The following is a 19,580-nucleotide window of genomic DNA, read 5'->3' as shown; positions in this document are numbered from 1 at the left end:
TCCTCCTATTCGTTTTTAAAGTAATAACATGAGTGTTCCCTAGTCTTTGTACTTTTTGAAAGAGCAAAAAAATCAATTCAGTTTTACCCATTCTACACCAGATAAGATTTCTCCCTTAGCCATCTCATTTCCAAGCTGAAGAGCCCTAACCCCTTTAGCCTTTCCTCATATGAGAGGGGTTCCATCCCTTTTATCATTTTGGTCACCCTTCTTTGAATCTTTTCTAATTCCGCTATATCTTTTTGAGATGCGGCAACCAGAATTGCACACAATACTCAAGGTGAGGTCACACCATGGAACTATACAGAGGCATTACAATATTCTGTGTCTTATTTTCCAACCCTTTCCTAATCATTGCTAGCATTCTGTTTGCCATTTTGGCCCCTGCCACACTCTGGGTAGAAGATTTAAGCATACTGTCTATGATGACACCTAGATCTTTTTCTTGGGTACTGACTCCTACTATGATTTGGATTATTCTTCCCAATGTACATCATTTTGCATTGGTTCACATTAAATTTCATCTGCCATCTGGATGCCCAGTCTTCCAATTTCCTAAGGTATTCCTGCAATATTTCACTGTCTTAATGTGTTTTAACAACTTTGAATAATTTTGTGCCGCCTGCAAATTTAATCATCTCACTTGTTCCAAGTTCCAGATCATTTATAAATGTTAAATAGTACTGGTCCCTATACAGAGCCCTGTGGCACTCCACTATTCATCAGGAAGCAGATCATATAAAAAGGTAGTCTGCATCAGGGGCAGTATGAACCAGCTGGTGTGAACTGAACACTTCACCTAGTCTGGTCCAGGATAAAGATAAAATAACCACTCTGTAACACTGTGCTATTGCAGTGATGCCAACTGATATGGGTCCACATATAGTCCTCTTGGAAGATGCTCCTTAAAAATAACTCCACAGCCAGCAGTGTGCTCACTAAGGGCAGCAAGTTCCACCTTAGTAAGAAGGTATCTCTACCACCTCCACTATTCATTACATTAGAATACAATATACTTCTATACCACTGATACCTTCTGGTTCTTAACAATAATTAAAAAACCAAGATAGTCTCTTGGGAAGCAAAAAAACAGAGAATCTTATTCAAAAAGTAATTTTAACAAACTTCTTAGAAGGGTAGGTTTTTACATTTTTCTTGAATAAGAAAAAAAGATAACTGAGCAGCAAAACAAATATTAAAATCACTCAAAGACCTCTATGCTTGAACTGCAAGAAGCCTATCAAACATTTTAAATCTCCTCAAAAGGAGGTGTATTCATCAAAGAAAGCAGAAAAGGGTCTAATATTTAGAATATTTATGCAACAGTGATTTAAATAATGTCCAATCAATAGGCAGAAAATCTGTCCAATTCCCATCAGCCACTAAAATAACTAGTTGTTACCTCATATCTTTCAATCCGTGTTAAATTTGAGAATAATGCTCTAGCTTTTAAGAGTTTATCTTAAAAATTAGCTGCCAGCTCCAACAGCTGTAGGAGTTATAGCACCATCTAACTGAGTGAGATGGGAATTATCAGATCATCTAGCAACTAGTTGGAAAAGAGCTTTTACATTAGATACATCAGCACCAATCAACTTAGAATACCACAACTTTCTTTCAGTAATCAACGCAGTTTTATAAATAGCGTTTGCCTGTTTCCACTCTCTTTTTACATCTTGATCTAAAGATTTCTGCCACTTCCTCTGAAATCTCCTGCATATTTGTTTTAACCCATGCAGTTCTAAATCAAACCATTTGCTACTCTCACGTATAATCTTAAGTCTTTGTTCACATTGGTGCGATTTTATCTAAAACCTTCACTCAGAATTTCTTCCAGCTAATCAAAATTCACAGAATCAGCTATTGAAAACTGATGAAATTGAGACCAGAATTTAGTTGAATCAATTTTCCCTCCGGACATATATTTAGCCGCATTGAGCCTGCTATGAGTGGGAAAGCGCGGGGTACAAATGTAATAAAAAAATAAAAAAATTTTCTCCCTTGGCTTATATTTTCATTGTCTGCTCTGCTCCCAATTGATTGTAAACTAAAGCATATAATGATCTGGCCAAAAAATAGGAGACCAAGAAAACTGAGCTAATTCTATAGGTGAGAGTAACAGTAAAAGCTAATAAATCTAAATGGTGTCCTCTATTATGTGTCAATTGAGAATGTGAAAAAGAATTCCTCCACCAAGAAAAATGGCCATTTAACCTACCCTCTGTTTTCTATCCATTAACCAGTTCCTAATCCTCCTGAGGGAGCAAATAGAGCTTTCCCAGTATCCTGCTACTCTTCAAGACAGTTTCAAGGGACTCCTACTCAGAAGGCCATTTTCCTTAGAGCTCTAAGTACACAAGTAATGCCACACTGGGAAAAGACCAAGGGTCCATCGAGCCCAGCATCCTGTCCACGACAGCTGCCAATCCAGGCCAAGGGCACCTGGCAAACTTCCCAAACGTACAAACAATCTATATATGTTATTCCTGGAATTGTGGGATTTTCCCAAGTCCATTTAGTACAGGTTTATGGACTTGTCCTTTAGGAAACTGTCTAACCCCTTTTCTCTATGGAGAGAGAAGACTATAGAAGGAAAGGAGGAGGTTAGCTGGATTGTTACAGCTAAAAAGTCATAAGACTGCTACCTCTATACCCAAATTGCTTTTACTAAGAATACCAAATACAGAACATACCTTGCAAAACTTGACTTCAGCTTCTAGATGGTGAATGTACTGGGACTGATCATGAATGATAGGAACAAGATCATTAAGAGTATGTACATTAACATCTGCCTCTTTCGAAGCTCTCTGAAACAAAGCAAATTGAGCATGATGAACATTATCCACAGTCCTCCTTCATTACACATACCTTTAGCTCATGGAATACTCACATTTTGTGCAACCAAGAAAAATATGACACCAGCACAGCACAATTTTCATAACTAACTACAATCAGGCTACTGAAAAATCCTGTGCATTATTTGTGACCTATTCTATCATCTTTCAATCACAAATTAATATTGCAAAATTGATCAATTACTGGCTGAGTCGAAGTTACTTCTTTGGCAAAGACAAGAGGAGAGTAATTTTATGACAGGGTGCCTAGGCTAAAACAAAGTTCAGTGATGTGTCTAGACAGAAATAATTGGGGTGGCAACAAGGAGGCAAGCTTGAAATGGGTGGGGGGGGACCAAAGTGACATTTCCGCACATCATATCCCTCCTTTCTCCCACTTTTAAATTAGCAATGTAAGACACCACAGCCTTCGATGCAAAAAGAAACACTCCCCCTCCAGTCACTTTCAGCTACCCAGTATGCATGTATGAGATCTAATTGCATGCACTGCCTCCATTGTACGCAAATAGATCTTATGCATTTTCATTGGAGAAATCCTGAAAACCCGACTTGTCAAGGGCCGAGGTTGGACACCCCTGCTGTAGAGTGACCATATAAACAAAAACTTGTCTGCATTTAACAAAGTATTTGGCAATAGAAGGAGTATGTTCCAGAGGTGATAATCCCAAATGGGATATCTTTTGTACAATGACTTGTACGGGGAATAACTTCATTGATTCTGGTATAAGACTTTATTTTGAAAGAGAATCAACAGTTTTCAACAAAGGAATCATATAACACAAAATCCAACCCACCCTCCTTATCCCTCGAGCCCTTACTTATGAGGCAATGCAAAATATATAATCAAAAATGACTAAATAAATTCATAACAATGTCATAATAAATAAATACACATATACATAAATAACAGAGATCTTATTGTTCAAGAACTAAATTTAAAAAGTGGGTATAAAACACCGAGCACCTTCCCCAAAACAGAATACCATAATGCACTTTTTGGATAATGGCCCCTGGCCATACCAATCTTCAAATGGAGACCATTGTCTCTTGACGGACTCCAAATGACCATGCTTAATTGTTGTAAGCTTATTTAAGAAATATGCATGCCACAGCTTGCGCCTTAATGCATCATATAATGGAGTAACTCGAGATTTCAAACATCTAGCCAATTTCCTGTGTACAATAACCAGGCAGGGGAAAAGCACCTTAGCTTGATCATCAGTCACCTCTGGTGGCTACCACTGTAACAAAAATACTTTAGGATCTAAAAGAGGTTGTGTGTTTAATACTGAATGAAAAATCTGAACCCAATTTTTTCAGAAGCTTTGGGCATAATCCTTTGCCTCAGTCACACAAGCAGGACACAAACAGATCCTCACCTGCTACAAAATAGGAGACCACAGAAAACATACAGACAAAAACAGAAATGGAGACGATCTCCCTCCCCCCCCCCCCCCCCCCCAGAAAGTCAGACAATATAAGCACTGCAAAAGTGATAGGAGAGAAAAAGAAATGTATGCATTCTCTCTTGTATTCTGCTAAATACAAATATAGACAAGATGTACATTTTCCAAATTGGACACCATTCCAATCCTTAAAAAGTATTAAAATAACTTTTTTCTTTTCTACCTTTGTTGTCTGGGAACTTTTTTTAATTGGTTTCAGTCTGTTCCACTTTTGTTTGTATGTTCTCCTAAATTAAATTTTCAGGTTAGTTTTTACATTTCTTCTCTTGTTCTACTTTCATTCCTTCTCTATATCTGTCTGGCACTTGATCTGGATGTCACTACAAGAGGGATTCTCTCTGTGGCTTTCTTCTCTTTATAATGCAGTAGGTTTTATCTAGGTATTTTAATGGAAGAAGCAATATCCTTTGTTTTCTATTTATTGGTATATAATCATTTTAGAAGTCATAACACTTGATTAAGAAATTCAGAAAAGAGAAAAAAAAAAAAACTTTACATCAGTAATATGAGAGCAAAAGAAAACAAATGGTTAATCTTCTTTTAGACCACAATTGAGGGGGGTAAGTCATATAATGCTCAGGAGATAAGCTACAAAATATCATTACACAAGTCACAAAAAAACACAATAGCAGGCTATTCAAGCTACAAAATATCATTACACAAGTCACAAAAAAACACAATAGCAGGCTATTCCCACCCCTTTTACTTATTCTTCAAAAAGGCTTACCCCACCGACCCACCATAAATCCCCAAACCCAGCAACACAGCATAACCAATGATCTTACTGGACAATATATAACCTACATTCCCTTCGACCCTCTTGTTGCCTGAAACACACCTACCTCATCAGACCACAATACAATCTGTATTTGTTATCAACCGAATTGGCAAATGCCATTACGGTACTATGTAAGCCACACTGAGCCTGCAAATAGGTGGGAAAATGTGGGGTACAAATGTAATAAATAAATAAATTCTCAACCATTTAGGGTAATGCAGTGTGGATCTTTTTCAAATCTATAAAAGCACATAACTGTTCTGGAAAAAAAACATATTTTATGCCAACATATTTGACAACACATTTGTATGGGTAATTAAGATAAAAGGAAGCCCCCCAATGCCAAAGTGTCTGTTCTTAAAGCCAAAATAGTTTTCCTCATATCTTGTGTCTGCTTTGTTACATCTGAAAATATCCAAACTTTTTTCCCATAGAACAAAGTTTGTAAGTTACGGAGGGATAGCCTTCTCACCACTTCCAGATCTTGCTCAAACACAAATGAAGCCAATAAGGTTGTCCTTTCCGATTCTGAAGATAATGATGTTTCCAAAAGTTCAGATATATTTAATGTCTTTCTTTTCTTGACCAGATATTTCCAGAGAATTCTCCGAGATTTTCTTGTTAGGTAAATAGTGTATCCGATTTATCGGTGGAATCGTTTCCGGGGTAAATTTCAAAACTTCAAGGAAATATTTCTTAAATACTTCCAAAGGGGTAATACCTGGAGATCTTGGGAAATTCAAAAAGCGGAGATTTAATCTACAGTTGTAATTTTCTATCTGTTCAATCTTATGATTAATATCAGTTTATCTTTTACCACCATTGCGGCACAATCTTGCAAATTCTTTACGTCCTCTTTAATTTTATTCACTTGAGTATTATATTCCATCTTTATAGCTACTAAGGAATTTGATAAAGTTTCAACTGTACTCACTGAAGTCGAGACTTCATTTATAGATTTAGTCACTGTATTATCCAACTGCTGAAGAGTTTCTCAGATAGTCTCCAGCGTTACTGACTCTGGCTGTTTTAATGGCATTGCAAGCTCAGTCGAAGCACAAAGAGGCTTCAGACCTCCCGATGGTCCCATATTCTCAATTCCTCAATCCAGAGGACTTCCTGTCACTTCTTCGAGTTCAGGAGGCCTCCACTGAGACACAGGTCCTTTGGGGAGACGCGGAGGGTTGAGCGCCGGGGGGGGGGGGGGGGGGAAGGGTGACATCTAGCCCCAAGTCTCCAGGGTCTCCTCCTCCCGGAGCGACAGCAGGGATCTTCCCAGCGTTATGGGGAGGAGCTCTCGTTGCGAACCTCTCGATGGATTGCTGCTGAGGTGAGGAAGTTCTGGCCATTGAGGGACCGGCCCTTTACATTTTGTATGAGGCATTAGATCTGGATAAAGTTTTAATTCAGCGTTACCCACGAGAGAGTCAAACAGCGATCAGCAGCGTGCCGCCATCTTGACACGCCCCCAAACCTCGAAGAAGCAATATTCTTGAAGATTATTATGAGGTTGTAGCCTTTTTGTCTGAAGGAATCAGTCAGAATTTTGAGCTGTTTATCTCTGTCTCTTGGGTCAGAGCACATACGGTGGTATTGTTTGGCTTGGCAGTATATAATTGATTTTTTTATATGTGAAGGGTGGAAGCTGGAGTTGTGGAGACAGCAGCATCTGTCTGTAGGTTTCCTGTATATCAATGTTTCTATATAGACAATGCTGATAGAAACTGTGGTGTCTAGAAAGTTGACTTTGGGGGGGGGGGGGGGGGTGTAGTCAATTTTCAATTTGATTGTAGAATGGTATGTATTGAAGGAACTGTAAAATTGTTTGAGTCTCTTCTCCTTCAGTCCAAATCATGAAAATGTCATCAATATACCAGTAATATTTTAAGGGTTTAGTTTGATATGTATTGAAAAATGTCTCTTCCAGTTCTACCATGAAGAAGTTAGCATATTGGGTTGCCATTCTGGTGCCCATAGCAGTGCCCATGATTTGCAGATAGATATCATTGTTAAAACGGAAATAGTTGTGTTAGAATGAATTTGATTAAAATTTGTAATGGTTTCCGGCAAGTATTGTTGGTCCAGGGTGGATGTTTTTAGGAATTTATCACACGTAGCTACGCCATCTGCATGGAGAATGTTGCACTATAGTGCTTCAGCACAAAATAACAGTGAAGGAGACAAGATGGATAATGTAAAGAAACTTCCACCGGACTTGAAAAAGTTCACAGCAAAAGTTTATTAATAAAACCTGGACTCGACACGAGTTGTGTTTTGTCCACTCTGGCCTGCCTCAGGAGCCCCTAAAAGCAGTACATAACACATATAGAGTAAAACAATTAAAATGTTAGCAAAACACTAAAATTAAACAAATGACATTAAAAATTAAACGTGATGCAATCAAAACATGCCAAGACACAGACTGGTTGCTTTCAGGTAAATAGAAAGAACAAGTGTATATATAAATGATAAGACAGTAATAAAGTAAAAATATAATAATAATATATAATCATAACAATATAAATATACTATAATATTTCAGAATGTGTATTATGTATAACTTAATTTATATACAGAAAATAAACATTTGTATGTGTGTGTCCATTTAGGAATGACTTCTATGTACAACCTAATTAATATACAGAAATTAGAATTATCTAGGAACATTACATTCGTTTGAGTATAAATAGTGTTTTGTTTACGTTCACCTTTCTGAGTGGCTGTGTCTGTTGAGACTCCATGTCACAACCTTGCTCAGTCTGCTACATATAGTTCTGGTGGTTGGGCCTGTGTTTCCTGGTTTAAAGGTGGAAAAATCCACTAAAGGAAAGGAAAGGGGATGGGATTTGATATACCACATTTCTTTGGTTACAATCAAAGTGTTTTACATTACTACTACTACTATTTAGCATTTCTATAGCGCTACAAGGCATACACAGCGCTGCACAAACATAGAAGAAAGACAGTCCATGCTCAAAGAGCTTAGGTATTTCATTTTGTACCTGGGGCAGTGGAGGCTCAAGTGACTTGCCTAGAGTCACAGGGAGCTGCAGTAGGAATTGAACCCAGTTCCCCTGGTTCTGAGGCAGCTACACTAACCACTAGGCTACTCCTCCACTCCCCCTAACCTCAAGGGCTTGAGGTCTCACTACAACACAGATAGCTGGGCTACAGAGACTAGACATGCCCTATCAAAGGGAGCAGAAGTGCAGCTAGAGCCAAAAAGCAAGGTTTTATTTTTTCCTTTCTTCAGGGACAGAGTGCATTAGCGGGGAGAATGTTACAGGCTAATTATGAAGAAGCTGTTCCTGACCATTGTAGAGGACCAACAGCAGCAGCAGCAGCAGGAGTAGCTCATGCATCAAGAGCAACAGCAGTTTATTTAGGCACATTATGAACATCAGCAGCTCTCAGGTCCAAATGTCCCAGACACTAGAGAGATCAGTATCTCAAGTGAACCTTCTCATCTCTATCTTGCCTCAAATGACTCCCCAAAGGATGGCAGAGATTGTTTCTTAGCAAACTCAGACAGTTGCTCGCATAGCTGGCTGGCTGGAGACAATGTGGACTACCTGTTTAGGAAACCTCTTAACCAGCAGCAACCAAGCCGTATTCCAAGACACCAAGCCACATATGAGGTGGTTAAGACCATCATCTTGGAGTGGGTGGAGTGCACCCAGGAAGCATAAACTTGGCAGCGGTTCAGAAAAGGGGTCTTTCATGCAGACAATAACCCTCAAACTTTTTTCTACCAAATTAAAGAAGCTGCCTGAAAATGGTTGCAGCCAGAAGGAAAAAGAAGAGTGGAGATAGCCAAAGTCATTCTCCTTGAAGTGTGAGTGGAGAGTCTGACCCTCACCTATGAGGCAACATTCCAAATTGACACTAGAGTGTGCTTTGGAGATGGTGGAAGTTTTCCACCAAGCTCAACCTGTCCTTGAGAGCTTCACGGATGAGTCTGGGGAAACAGGGGACCAAAACTGTGTCTGAAAACTTCAGAGAGAAGCAACTATCCTCAAGTCCAGGGAGACAGAGGAGAAAAATGGAGCACATGGCCGCCCTCACTAAGGACCCAGTGCCCAATGCTAGCCCAAATGCAGGAACTGGATCTCCTCACTTGTTTCAAATATGGGGAAAAGGGACATTTTGTGAAAGACTGCACCAGAGGGGATGAAGAAGGTATGGAGTGGAGGAGTGGCCTAGTGGTTAGAGTGGTGGACTTTGGTTCTGGGGAACTGGGTTCGATTCTCACTGCAGGCACAGGCAGCTCCTTGTGACTCTGGGCAAGTCACTTAACCCTCCATTGCCCCAGGTACAAATAAGTACCGGTATATAATACGTAAGCCGCATTGAACCTGCTATGAGTGGGAAAGCGCGGGGTACAAATGTAAGAAAAATAAATAAAAATGAACGTGAGAGGCAACATCAGAGAATTACATTACACTCAGAACCTAGGAGCAGCAGTAGATAGGGACACTGATGTAGAGGAGGCCACCCAGGATATCTCAGACCCCTTACTTTACCCTGAGTGGAATTGGGAGGAAAATTCTGAGAAGTTCAAGACAGCCTGAATGAAAGATGAATGCTTTAGAAAAGCCCAAGCCAAGGCACAAGATAGATGGGAAATCAGTAAGTAACCAGGACCCCAATATAAGGCAGATCTCCCATATTTTATTTACTATATAGGGTAGCCAAGGAAACCCTAGAAGGAGAAGAGATAGAACAGTTATTAGTCCCTCAGCCCTATCATTGGCAAATAATGCTGCTGGCCTACATTTGTTAGGAGGGGGCCACTTGGGGGAAGAGAGAGCCTAGAAGCACAGTATGGCCTAATTTTTCTAAGAAGAGACTAGAAGACCTGAATATGTATACCCTAGAGGAAAGGAGGGACAGGGGAAATATGATACAGATGTTTAAATAAATATAGAAACAAATATTTTCCAGAGAACGGAAAGTGGTAAAACTAGAGGACATGAATAGAGGTTGTGGGGTGGTAGGAGTAATGTCAGATAATTTCTTTTGCATGGAGAGGGTGGTGTATGTCTAGAATACCCTCCTGATGGAGGTAGTGGAGAAATAAAACTGTGGTAGAATTCAAAAAGGTGTTGTAATGTATCCCAAGGAGAGGTGAGCCCTTGAACACGATGAAGGAAACCCTCACCGGGCTGTTGGCCAAAACCCTGAGTCCTCCCTGGGCCTCCCACCGTTCCCCAGGAGTTGAGCCCCTGAGTTCGGGCAGCCAGCAACAGAGAGAACAAAGTCCAGCACAAAGTCTACAGGGTTAGACCAAGCAGCAGGTAACAACAAACCAGGGCTAGGCAACAGGTCAACACCAGGCAGCGGTCAATAGTAGGTCCAGGAACAGGCAGTGGTCAGTACCAGGCAGCAGTCAGAAGCAGGTCCAGGAACAGGCAGTGGTCAGTACCAGGCAGTGGTCAGAAGTAGGTCCAGGAACAGGCAGTGGTCAGTACCGGGCAGCAGGCAGTAGTAGGTCCAGGAACAGGCAGTGGTCAGTACCAGGCAGCGGTCAGAAGCAGGTCCAGGAACAGGCAGAGGTCAGAACCAGGTATCTGTCAGAAAAAGATCCAAAGCACTGCTACTAGTCAGCGAACCGAGTAGAAGCCGAAGCACTGATAGACTGAGGGCAAAGCCTTAAATAGGAAGGAATCAGGCTCAACCAGGCACAGCTGAAAACAAGATGGCAGCCCCCATCGGGAACACCCTGCAGCCAAATAAGGGCTTCCTTCCTGCAGCTGCCACCTCCAAGATGGCTGCCCTGGCCTAACAGGCCTATCCAAGATGGCCGCCAAACCCTGAAATAAGCCTGGATCCAAGATGGCCACCAGTGTCCATGCTCAGAACAGCCAGGAAACGTGACAGGTGTGGGATGAACACAGATGATCTCTAATTAGAAAACTAATGGTATAAAAAAACAAAACTTAAAGGGTTGCATATGTGTTTGCATGTCAAGTGGTGCTTAGATGGCAACTCTGGTTGTATCAACTAAGACCAGTGCTGTGCTGACTTGTACTGTATGAGTCCCGCATATAGCAATCTGGTTTAGGATGGGCTGGAGAGAGTTTTGATGGAAACTCCAGCAATTTGGAACGTGAGGATAGTGCCAGGCACATTTTTACTTTCATTGTCCCGCAAATGACAAGATGGATTTGGATAGGCTGGAGTGGGCTTTGACGGCAACTCCAGTAGTTAGAATATAACGGCAGAGCCGGGCAGACTCCTACAGTCTATGTCCAAAAAACACCAAAGGAAGACCATGATTAAGTATATAATATTATGTTCATTGTTGATTTAATCTTGAATTGATAATGAATGTGACTGTTGGGCAGACTGGATGGACCGTTCAGGTCTCTGCCATCACTTACTATGGTTTTGGGGTTTTTTTTTGTTACATTTGTACCCCGCGCTTTCCCACTCATGGCAGGCTCAATGCGGCTTACATGGGGCAATGGAGGGTTAAGTGACTTGCCCGAGTCACAATGAGCTGCCTTTGCCTGAAATATTTCCAATCACGTCCGGCCTGCCAGTTGAACAGTTCTGTAAGGGTTCCACTTGCCCCTCTCATGCCTATGCCCATCACTTTGGTGTGATGATAGATAATGGTCACCACTGAATTTGGTTTGGTCACACTGTATTTTCTTAGCACAAAAAACAACTGTTTAAAAGGATTGTCTTTTTAGAGGTATTTCATATGACCTGAGTGATTGTGAATGATATGCCCATCATTGAGACACTGTTCAAAAGAGTGGACATGGATTTTGTAGGGCCACTGAAGCCAACCACATAAGGCAACAAGTATATTCTGGTTATCCTGGATTATGCAACCCGCTATCTAGAAACCACTGCATTATGCAATATAAAAACTGTCATAGTAGCGAATGCTCTGTGGGAGATTTATCCATACATGGGAATACCCACAGAGATCCTTAAAGACCAGGGAATGCCTTATGTCATGTGTCATGACATATGTCTTACAGAAAGTGAAGACAGTTCAGACCACTGTGTACTATTTATTTATTTATTTATTTATTTATTGCATTTGTATCCCACATTCCCCCACCTATTTGCAGGCTCAATGTGGCTTACATAGATTTGGTAACATTGTCATAACAGGATATCGGATACAGTTAGTAATGTGTAGCGATTAAGGAAGGGTGAGGGAGGAAGGAAGGGAGTTGTTAGGGTAATTATAGAAGGTATGCGTTCATAGTTGAGTGGACTTAGTGAGGTTATAGGTTCTCATTATAGGCCTTGTTGACGAAGAATGTTTTCAGAGATTTTCGGAAGATAGATGTTTCTTTGATTGCTTCAGGTCTGTAGGTAATGCATTCTATCACCAGACCAATGGCCTTGTTGAGTGTGTCATTAAAACTCTTAAGTAAATACTGAAGTACTTTGTCACTTAGGATGGGAAGATTTGGGAAATCCTACTTCCCTATGTATTATTCACCATCAGGGAAGTAACCCCAGAGCTTTCTCCATTTGAGTTACTCTATGGAAGGCGAACAAGGGAATCTTGGATGTGGTCAGACAAATACGGGAAGAAGAACACAGTCCAGGTTAAAACCCGATGGATAATATATTGAAAATGCCAGAAAGGCTAAGAAAGCAGGGGTGGCTGCTATCAAATTCTGTCTGATGAAGGCCCAAGTGGGACAAACACAAGCACTGACTCATGAAGCAGTAAACAGGATCTTCCAACCTGGAAACAGGATTTTGATACGCCTGTCTTCATCACAGAGCAAGCTGCTGGGCAAATGACAAGGGCCCTATGAAGTGGTTGAAAAAGAAGGACCCATGAATTACAAGGTGGGTAAACCAGAAAGCAAAAAATTTCCATGTGAGTTTACTGAAGAAGTGGACTCCCATGACTGCGGCACTTGTCCAGGAAGATGACTTTGGACTACCAATCCCATCACAGTCCAAGCCTCTTCAGCTCTCAGCCACCCATAAAGTGGATTTAGAGCAACTGGTTCCGAAAACATGGATGTCTTTTCCAATATTCCAGGCTCAACATATCTTACATCCTATGACATTATCACAGATCCTAGAGTTGTAATCCGACTGCATCTGTATCGGATTCCTGAGGCACGGTGACAGGCAGTGACTAAGGAAGTGAAAGACATCCTTAAACTCAACATCATAAAAGAATCAATGAGTAATTGGTTCCTAAACCAGATAGGAGTATTCACTACTGCACTGACTTCCAGAAGGTTAACGCAATTTCCAAACTCGAAGCATATATGATGCCTAGAGTGGATGAATTAATTGAAAGGCTGGGAGGGGCCCTGATAATTTCAACATTAGATCTGACCAAGGGGTATTGGCAGGTACCCCTTACTTCAGTGTCCAAGTAGACTGCCTTTTCTATGTGTTAATGGATCAGGGTATAGACCTAGGAGTACAAAGAAAGCGATCTGTCTGTGGAAGAGGAAGTGGAGAGGCAAGAGTGAATTCCGACATAGATTTTTGGACTACTAATATATTATTTAAAGCATGGCCTGCTGAACCGGTGGTATTTTTATTACTTCATATTTCCAGGACATGTAGGAAAGACAAAGTCTATAGTGTAGGAGGCTAGGGGGTGGGGTCATCTAGATGAATGTTAAAGTTGTCTAAAATAACAGGGCAAGTGGCCACCAAAAGGTGGGAGCCTGTTTTGCTTTAGGTTCTTTCGGGTATATCTCTGTCAAACATATACTACAGAGGCGATCAAAAGTTATTACATAAATTTTATTCAAGTAAGTAAATCATACATCACCGCTTGAGTTGCAGACATCTTCGCCAGCGACAGGGAGGTCCCGGGTGCAGCCAGGCAGAGAGTCTCAGTGGGCACAATGGGCCTGGGCAACATGTCTGTTCTACAGGAGAGACCTCTGTCTGTTTGCCCCGGTTCTCCTGTCTTTATACCTACTAATAAACATGATCTCATCATTTAATTCAATAAGGCTGATGTGTAATTGAGGATGTGACAGTTTCTCAATGCATCCCCAGGAGCTGGCCAGGTTTCCAAAGACTCATTTGAAATGTCATCCTTAGCCCTAAGCATATTTTTATTCCATTTAGTATAAATCAGTAGATCATTTAACATGATAATGCTATCAATTCCTGTCCTGGGAGTCCATTATGTACTTTCAAGAGAGCATTAAATATAATAACAATATTTAGGCAGAACTCATTATGCACTTTCAAGGAAACATTAAATATGATAACAATACTTAGGCAGAACTCTGTGTCAAGAACAAACATTGCCATTACAGAGCTGATATAGGATTGTAGAAGATGAACAGAGGTAGAGGAAATTGGACGTGGGTGATAGATCAATTGAAAATCCACTGATGTCTAAGCATGTAACCAGAAGCAAAGAGATTCCACAGGTGGAACCTGTAGTACAGAAAAGATCTAACAATGTACGAGAAGCAGGTATAGCTAGACCATATCTACACTGGCCCTACACTGGAGAGTGCAAATAAGTATAAGCAGGGGGAGAAGCTTGTTTTAGATAAGCAATTTCTGATTCCTGGAGCCAAGTTTCAAGAAGGCATAACATGTCTAAATTAGGCCCCTAAGCAAAAATTGTTTAGCCTTAATGGATCTAATGTTCAAAAGGCTAAATCAAATTGGTGAGGCAGGGGATCAGGAAACTTGAGCAAGGTACAGGCTGAGATGGTATGTAAGGGAAAATTAGGTTCTTACCGTGATAATTTTCTTTCTTTTAGTCATAGCAGATGCAGCCATTACAGATGGGTTGTGTCCATCAACCAGCAGAGGGAGATAGAGAGCACACTTTTTTCAGTGCCTCATACCAGCTTGCTCCACCGCCTCTCTTCAGTATTTGAAGCTTCCAAAGCAGTATGGCAAACCGCAATGGGAATAACATGAGCTTTCCTCACAGCGAACGATGGCCCTACAACAAAGGGCATTAACTCAGAATGGAGGGAATGAAACATCCTCCCGGAGGGTATATAAACTCATCCTCCACTGAGACATAACTGGAGGGAATAAACTCATCCTCCCGGAGGGAATAAACTCATCCTCCAAAACATGAAACTGGAGGGAATTAAGTCATCCTCCTTTAATTGAACAAGAATCCTGAAGACTGTTTTCCGACTTTCTCCCAAGGACGGAATCTCCAGGAAACATGAACAGAACCTGAAATAGATTTACAGCAGATAGCAACAGACAGGAAGGGATCATGGCTGCATCTGCTGTGACTAAAGGAAAGAAAATTATCACGGTAAGAACCTAATTTTCCCTTCCTTGTCATCAAGCAGATGCAGCCATTACAGATGGGATGTATCAAAGCAATCCCTAGATAGGGTGGGAACAAGCCACACCACGCGCCAGCACTTGCGCTCCAAAATGTGCATCCCTCCTGGCAGCCACATCCAGCCTGTAATGTCATGCAAAAGAGAGCTTAGAAGCCCATGTTGCTGCACTAGAAATCTCTTGAAGAGAGAGTGCTCCAGTTTCAGCCCAAGAAGAGGAAATTCCTCTAGTAGAATGCGCCTTAAAGGCATCAGGCGGAGGCTGGCCGGCAAGCAAATAAGCTGAAAAGATAGATTCTTTAAGCCAGCGGGCAATAGTGGCTTTAGACGCTGGAGACCCTCTGCGAGGACCTGATAGCAAAACAAACAAATGATCAGAGGTCCTGAAAGAGTTAGTAACTCGTAGATACTGCAGCAGAGTCCTGCGCACGTCCAACAGGTGCAATTGCCCAAAAGATTCTGGAAACTCCTCCTCGACAAAGGAGGGCAAGAAAATAGGTTGGTTTAGGTGAAACGCTAAAACCACCTTAGGCAAGAAGGAAGGCACGGTCCGAACCGTGACCCCGGACTCTGAAAACTGCAGAAAAGGGTCTCTACAGGACAGCACCTGGAGCTCTGACACTCGTCTCGTCGAAGTAATGGCCACTAACAAGACGGCCTTCAGTGTCAAATCTTTCTCTGAAGCACACCGAAGCGGTTCAAAGGGAGCACCCTGAAAGGCCTTCAGCACTAGCCCCAGGTTCCAAGCTGGACAAGGTGCACGCACGGGAGGACGGAGCCAAAGCACCCCTCTAAGAAATCGTGCCACATCCGGATGAGCAGCTAAAGACACACCTTCAACCTTGCCACGCAGTGAGGCCAACGCTGCCACTTGCACCCGCAGGGAATTATAAGCCAAGCCTTTTTGTACACCATCCTGCAAAAAGTCCAGAATCGGCGAGACAGGAGCCCACAGGGATGTGATCTCTCTGGAAGCACACCAGACTTCAAACTGCGCCAAATCCTGGCACAAGCCACGGAAATGGTGCTTGCGGGCTTGCAGGAGAGTGGTAATTACTTTATTGGAATAGCCTCTGCCTCTCAATTGCGCCCTCTCAATCGCCAGGCCATAAGACCAAATCGGCCGGCGTCCTCCATGGTCACCGGACCCTGTGACAACAGGTTGGGAACCAGAGGTAACTGAAGGGGATCCTCTATGAGCATCTGTCGGAGGTCCGCATACCAAGGCCTCCTGGGCCAATCCGGGGCGACGAGAACTACTTCTACTGGATGCAGCCAAATCCGTAGGAGCACTCACCCTATCAAGGGCCACGGAAGGAACACATACAGTAGGCCCAGAGGCCAGGGTTGAGCCAAGGCATCCAACCCACTTGGCACATATCTGCAGGAACACTTCGTCTGCAAGTTCCCACTCCGCTGGATCGATCTGATGCCTGCTTAGATAATCGGCTTGCACGTTGCTCTGACCTGCAATGTGAGCTGCCGACAGAAACTGTCGATGCAGCTCGGCCCAGTGGCAAATTTGTTCGGCCTGCGCGGCTAGAGCTCTGCACTGAGTGCCGCCTTGTCGATTTATGTAGACCACTGCTGTCGTGTTGTCCACAGCCAATCCTTCCAGGGTCACTTGAAAGGCCAGAAGCGCCTGAAACACCGCTTTCAACTCTAGGCGGTTGATGGACCACTCCGACTCCTCGGGTGTCCATAGACCCTGGGCATGCTTCCCCTTGCAATGTGCGCCCCAGCCTTTCAGACTGGCATCTGTCACCACTAGGCACCAATCGGGGAGCGCCAGCAGCATTCCTTGCCGCAGCATGCTGTCTGAGAGCCACCACTCCATGCTGAGTCGGGCCGCAGGGAGCCAAGAGAGTCTGCATTGGTAATCCTGAGATACTGGAGACCATCTTTGGAGTAGAGCATACTGTAGAGGTCTCAGGTGCGCTCTCGCCCAGGGCACCAGCTCCATGGTGGCCGTCATCGACCCAAGCAGCTGGTCAATGTCTCAAGCTCGCGGGCGGGGCATCCTCAGGAGCAGACGGACCTGATTCTGAAGCTTGCACCGCCTTTGCTTGGGTAGGTACACATACCCCGAGGTTGTGTCGAACCTGGCCCCCAAATATTCTAGAGACTGCGAGGGGGTCAGGTGACTTTTGGCCAAATTGATGACCCAGCCCAGAGATTGAAGTACTGAGACCACTCTGGCTGTTACATGCTGACTCTCTGCAGCAGAGTTTGCTCGAATGAGCCAGTCGTCCAGGTGAACCCGAATACCCTCTCACCTTAGAAAGGCAGCTACTACCACCATAGCCTTCGAAAAGGTGCGGGGAGCTGTGGCGAGGCCAAAAGGCAAGGCCCGGAACTGGAAATTCTTTCCCATCACTGCAAACCTCAGAAACCTATGCTGCGGGGGCCAAATTGGAATGTGCAAGTAAGCTTCTTTCAGGTCCAGAGACATGAGAAACTCTCCTGGCTGTACCGCCGCAATGACGGAGCACAGGGTTTCCATGTGAAAATGCCCAGGGACTTGTTTAATTCTTTAAAGCCCAGAGAAGGGCGAAAAGACCCTCCTTTTCGTGGCACCACAAAGTAGATGGAGTAGCGGCCGCAGCCGTGTTCGGCGGGAGGTACCGGGGACACGGCCCCTATCTGAATCAGACCTTGCAAAGTCTCATCTACCGCCGCCCGTTTGGCGGCAGAACCGCATCGGGACTCCACAAACACGTCTCTTACAGGGGCGTCGAATTCTATTCTGAAACCATCTCTGATCAGGTCCAAGACCCACTGATCTGAGGAAATGTTGGCCCACTCCGCGGCGAAGAGGGAAAGACGTCCTCTGATGACAGGACTCGAGGAGAGGGCCGGCGCACCATCATTGAGAGGGTCGCCCCTGAACTCCAGGCCTTGAGCCAGTGGCTGTAGAACGTTTGTCCAAGCGAAAGGAGTTCCTCTGCTGAAAACGGACACGAGAAGTGAACCCAGCAGAACGCCCCGGGCGGTACCTTCAAGCTTCACGGAAGCGAGGTCTGTAAGAGGAGTGGACCGCCGCACCCTTAGAGGAAGGCCGAGGCCTATCTTCGGGCAAGCGCTGGGGTTTAGCCTCACCCAGTCCCTTCACAATTTTCTCCAACTCCTCACCAAACAGGAGAAGGCCTTGAAAGGGCAACTTCAACACCTTTGCTTAGAGGCCATGTCCGCCGCCCAATGCCATAGCCAAAGAAGACGGCGAGCCACCACTGCTACTGCCATGTGTTTAGCCGAAGCACTGACAATATCATAAAGGGCGTCAGCAAGAAAGGACAAGGCCGACTCCATCCGCGGAGCCACATCTGAAAAGGGCTCCGCTCCATCACCGGGCTGTTCCACTGCCTGTTGCAACCAAGCCAGGCAGGCTCTAGCAGCATAACAACTGCATGCAGACGCCCGAATAGTGAGACCTGCAAGTTCAAATGAGCGTTTAAGTACTGATTCCAGTCTACGGTCTTGAATATCCTTCAGGGCAACACCTCCTTCAACAGGGAGGGTAGTTCTCTTTGTCACAGCTGTGACTAGGGCATCCACTTTAGGCATAGCAAAGTGAGCCATATGCTCCTCACTCAGAGGGTATAATTGCCCCATAGCCCTGGAAACTTTCAAAGGTCCCTCGGGGTCAGCCCATTGAGCCAAAATAAGCTCTTGGATGGAGTCATGCAAAGGAAAGGCTCGAGCAGGCTTTTTGTTACTAGCCATCCTAGGATTCACAGAGGAGGCTGTGCCACTGGCAGGGTCCTCAATAGAGAGAGCCTGCAGGGCATCAGAAATAAGCGCTGGCAGCTCATCACGGTGGAAAATCCTTACCGCGGAGGGATCGTCCAGATCCTGAGTCACTTCTGCACCAGACTCTGGCTCCTCAGACCATGAAGGCCTGCCAGAGTCCTCCAAATCCTCGCAGCCCAACCATGGGGGGGAAAATGGAGTTGCAGCACTCTCTGAAGGGGAATGAGCCCTTCTGTGCTTCATATTCTGCCAATTATCAGGGAATAACGCCTCAGAGGGCATACCCAGGCTAGAATCCACCGGGGGGGGGGGGGGGGGGGCATTAGAAGAGGCCCATGCCGGGCTTTGTGGGAGAGCTCTTTTAAGCATGTATGCTTTATGCATTAATAAGACAAAATCAGGGGAGAAAAACTCACCCTGGGCACCCGGATCTCTGCCGGGGCTA

General features: G+C 43.8%; 1 protein-coding gene across 1 annotated transcript in view; it reads right to left on the bottom strand.

The window, feature by feature from the left end:
- Positions 1-19,580, bottom strand: part of SDCCAG8 (serologically defined colon cancer antigen 8) — a 434,015-nt gene that overhangs the window by 386,029 nt on the left and 28,406 nt on the right. Inside the window, exon 4 of the mRNA XM_030196427.1 lies at positions 2,694-2,807. Within this exon, the coding sequence (XP_030052287.1) occupies positions 2,694-2,807 (114 nt within the window). The remainder of the gene's footprint in view (positions 1-2,693; positions 2,808-19,580) is intronic.

The sequence above is a fragment of the Microcaecilia unicolor genome, chromosome 3 (genome assembly GCF_901765095.1).
Source record: "Microcaecilia unicolor chromosome 3, aMicUni1.1, whole genome shotgun sequence".
Taxonomy (NCBI): Eukaryota; Metazoa; Chordata; class Amphibia; order Gymnophiona; family Siphonopidae; genus Microcaecilia; species Microcaecilia unicolor.
The sequence above is the reverse complement of the archived record's forward strand: the minus strand, read 5'-3'. Positions and strand labels throughout refer to the sequence as shown.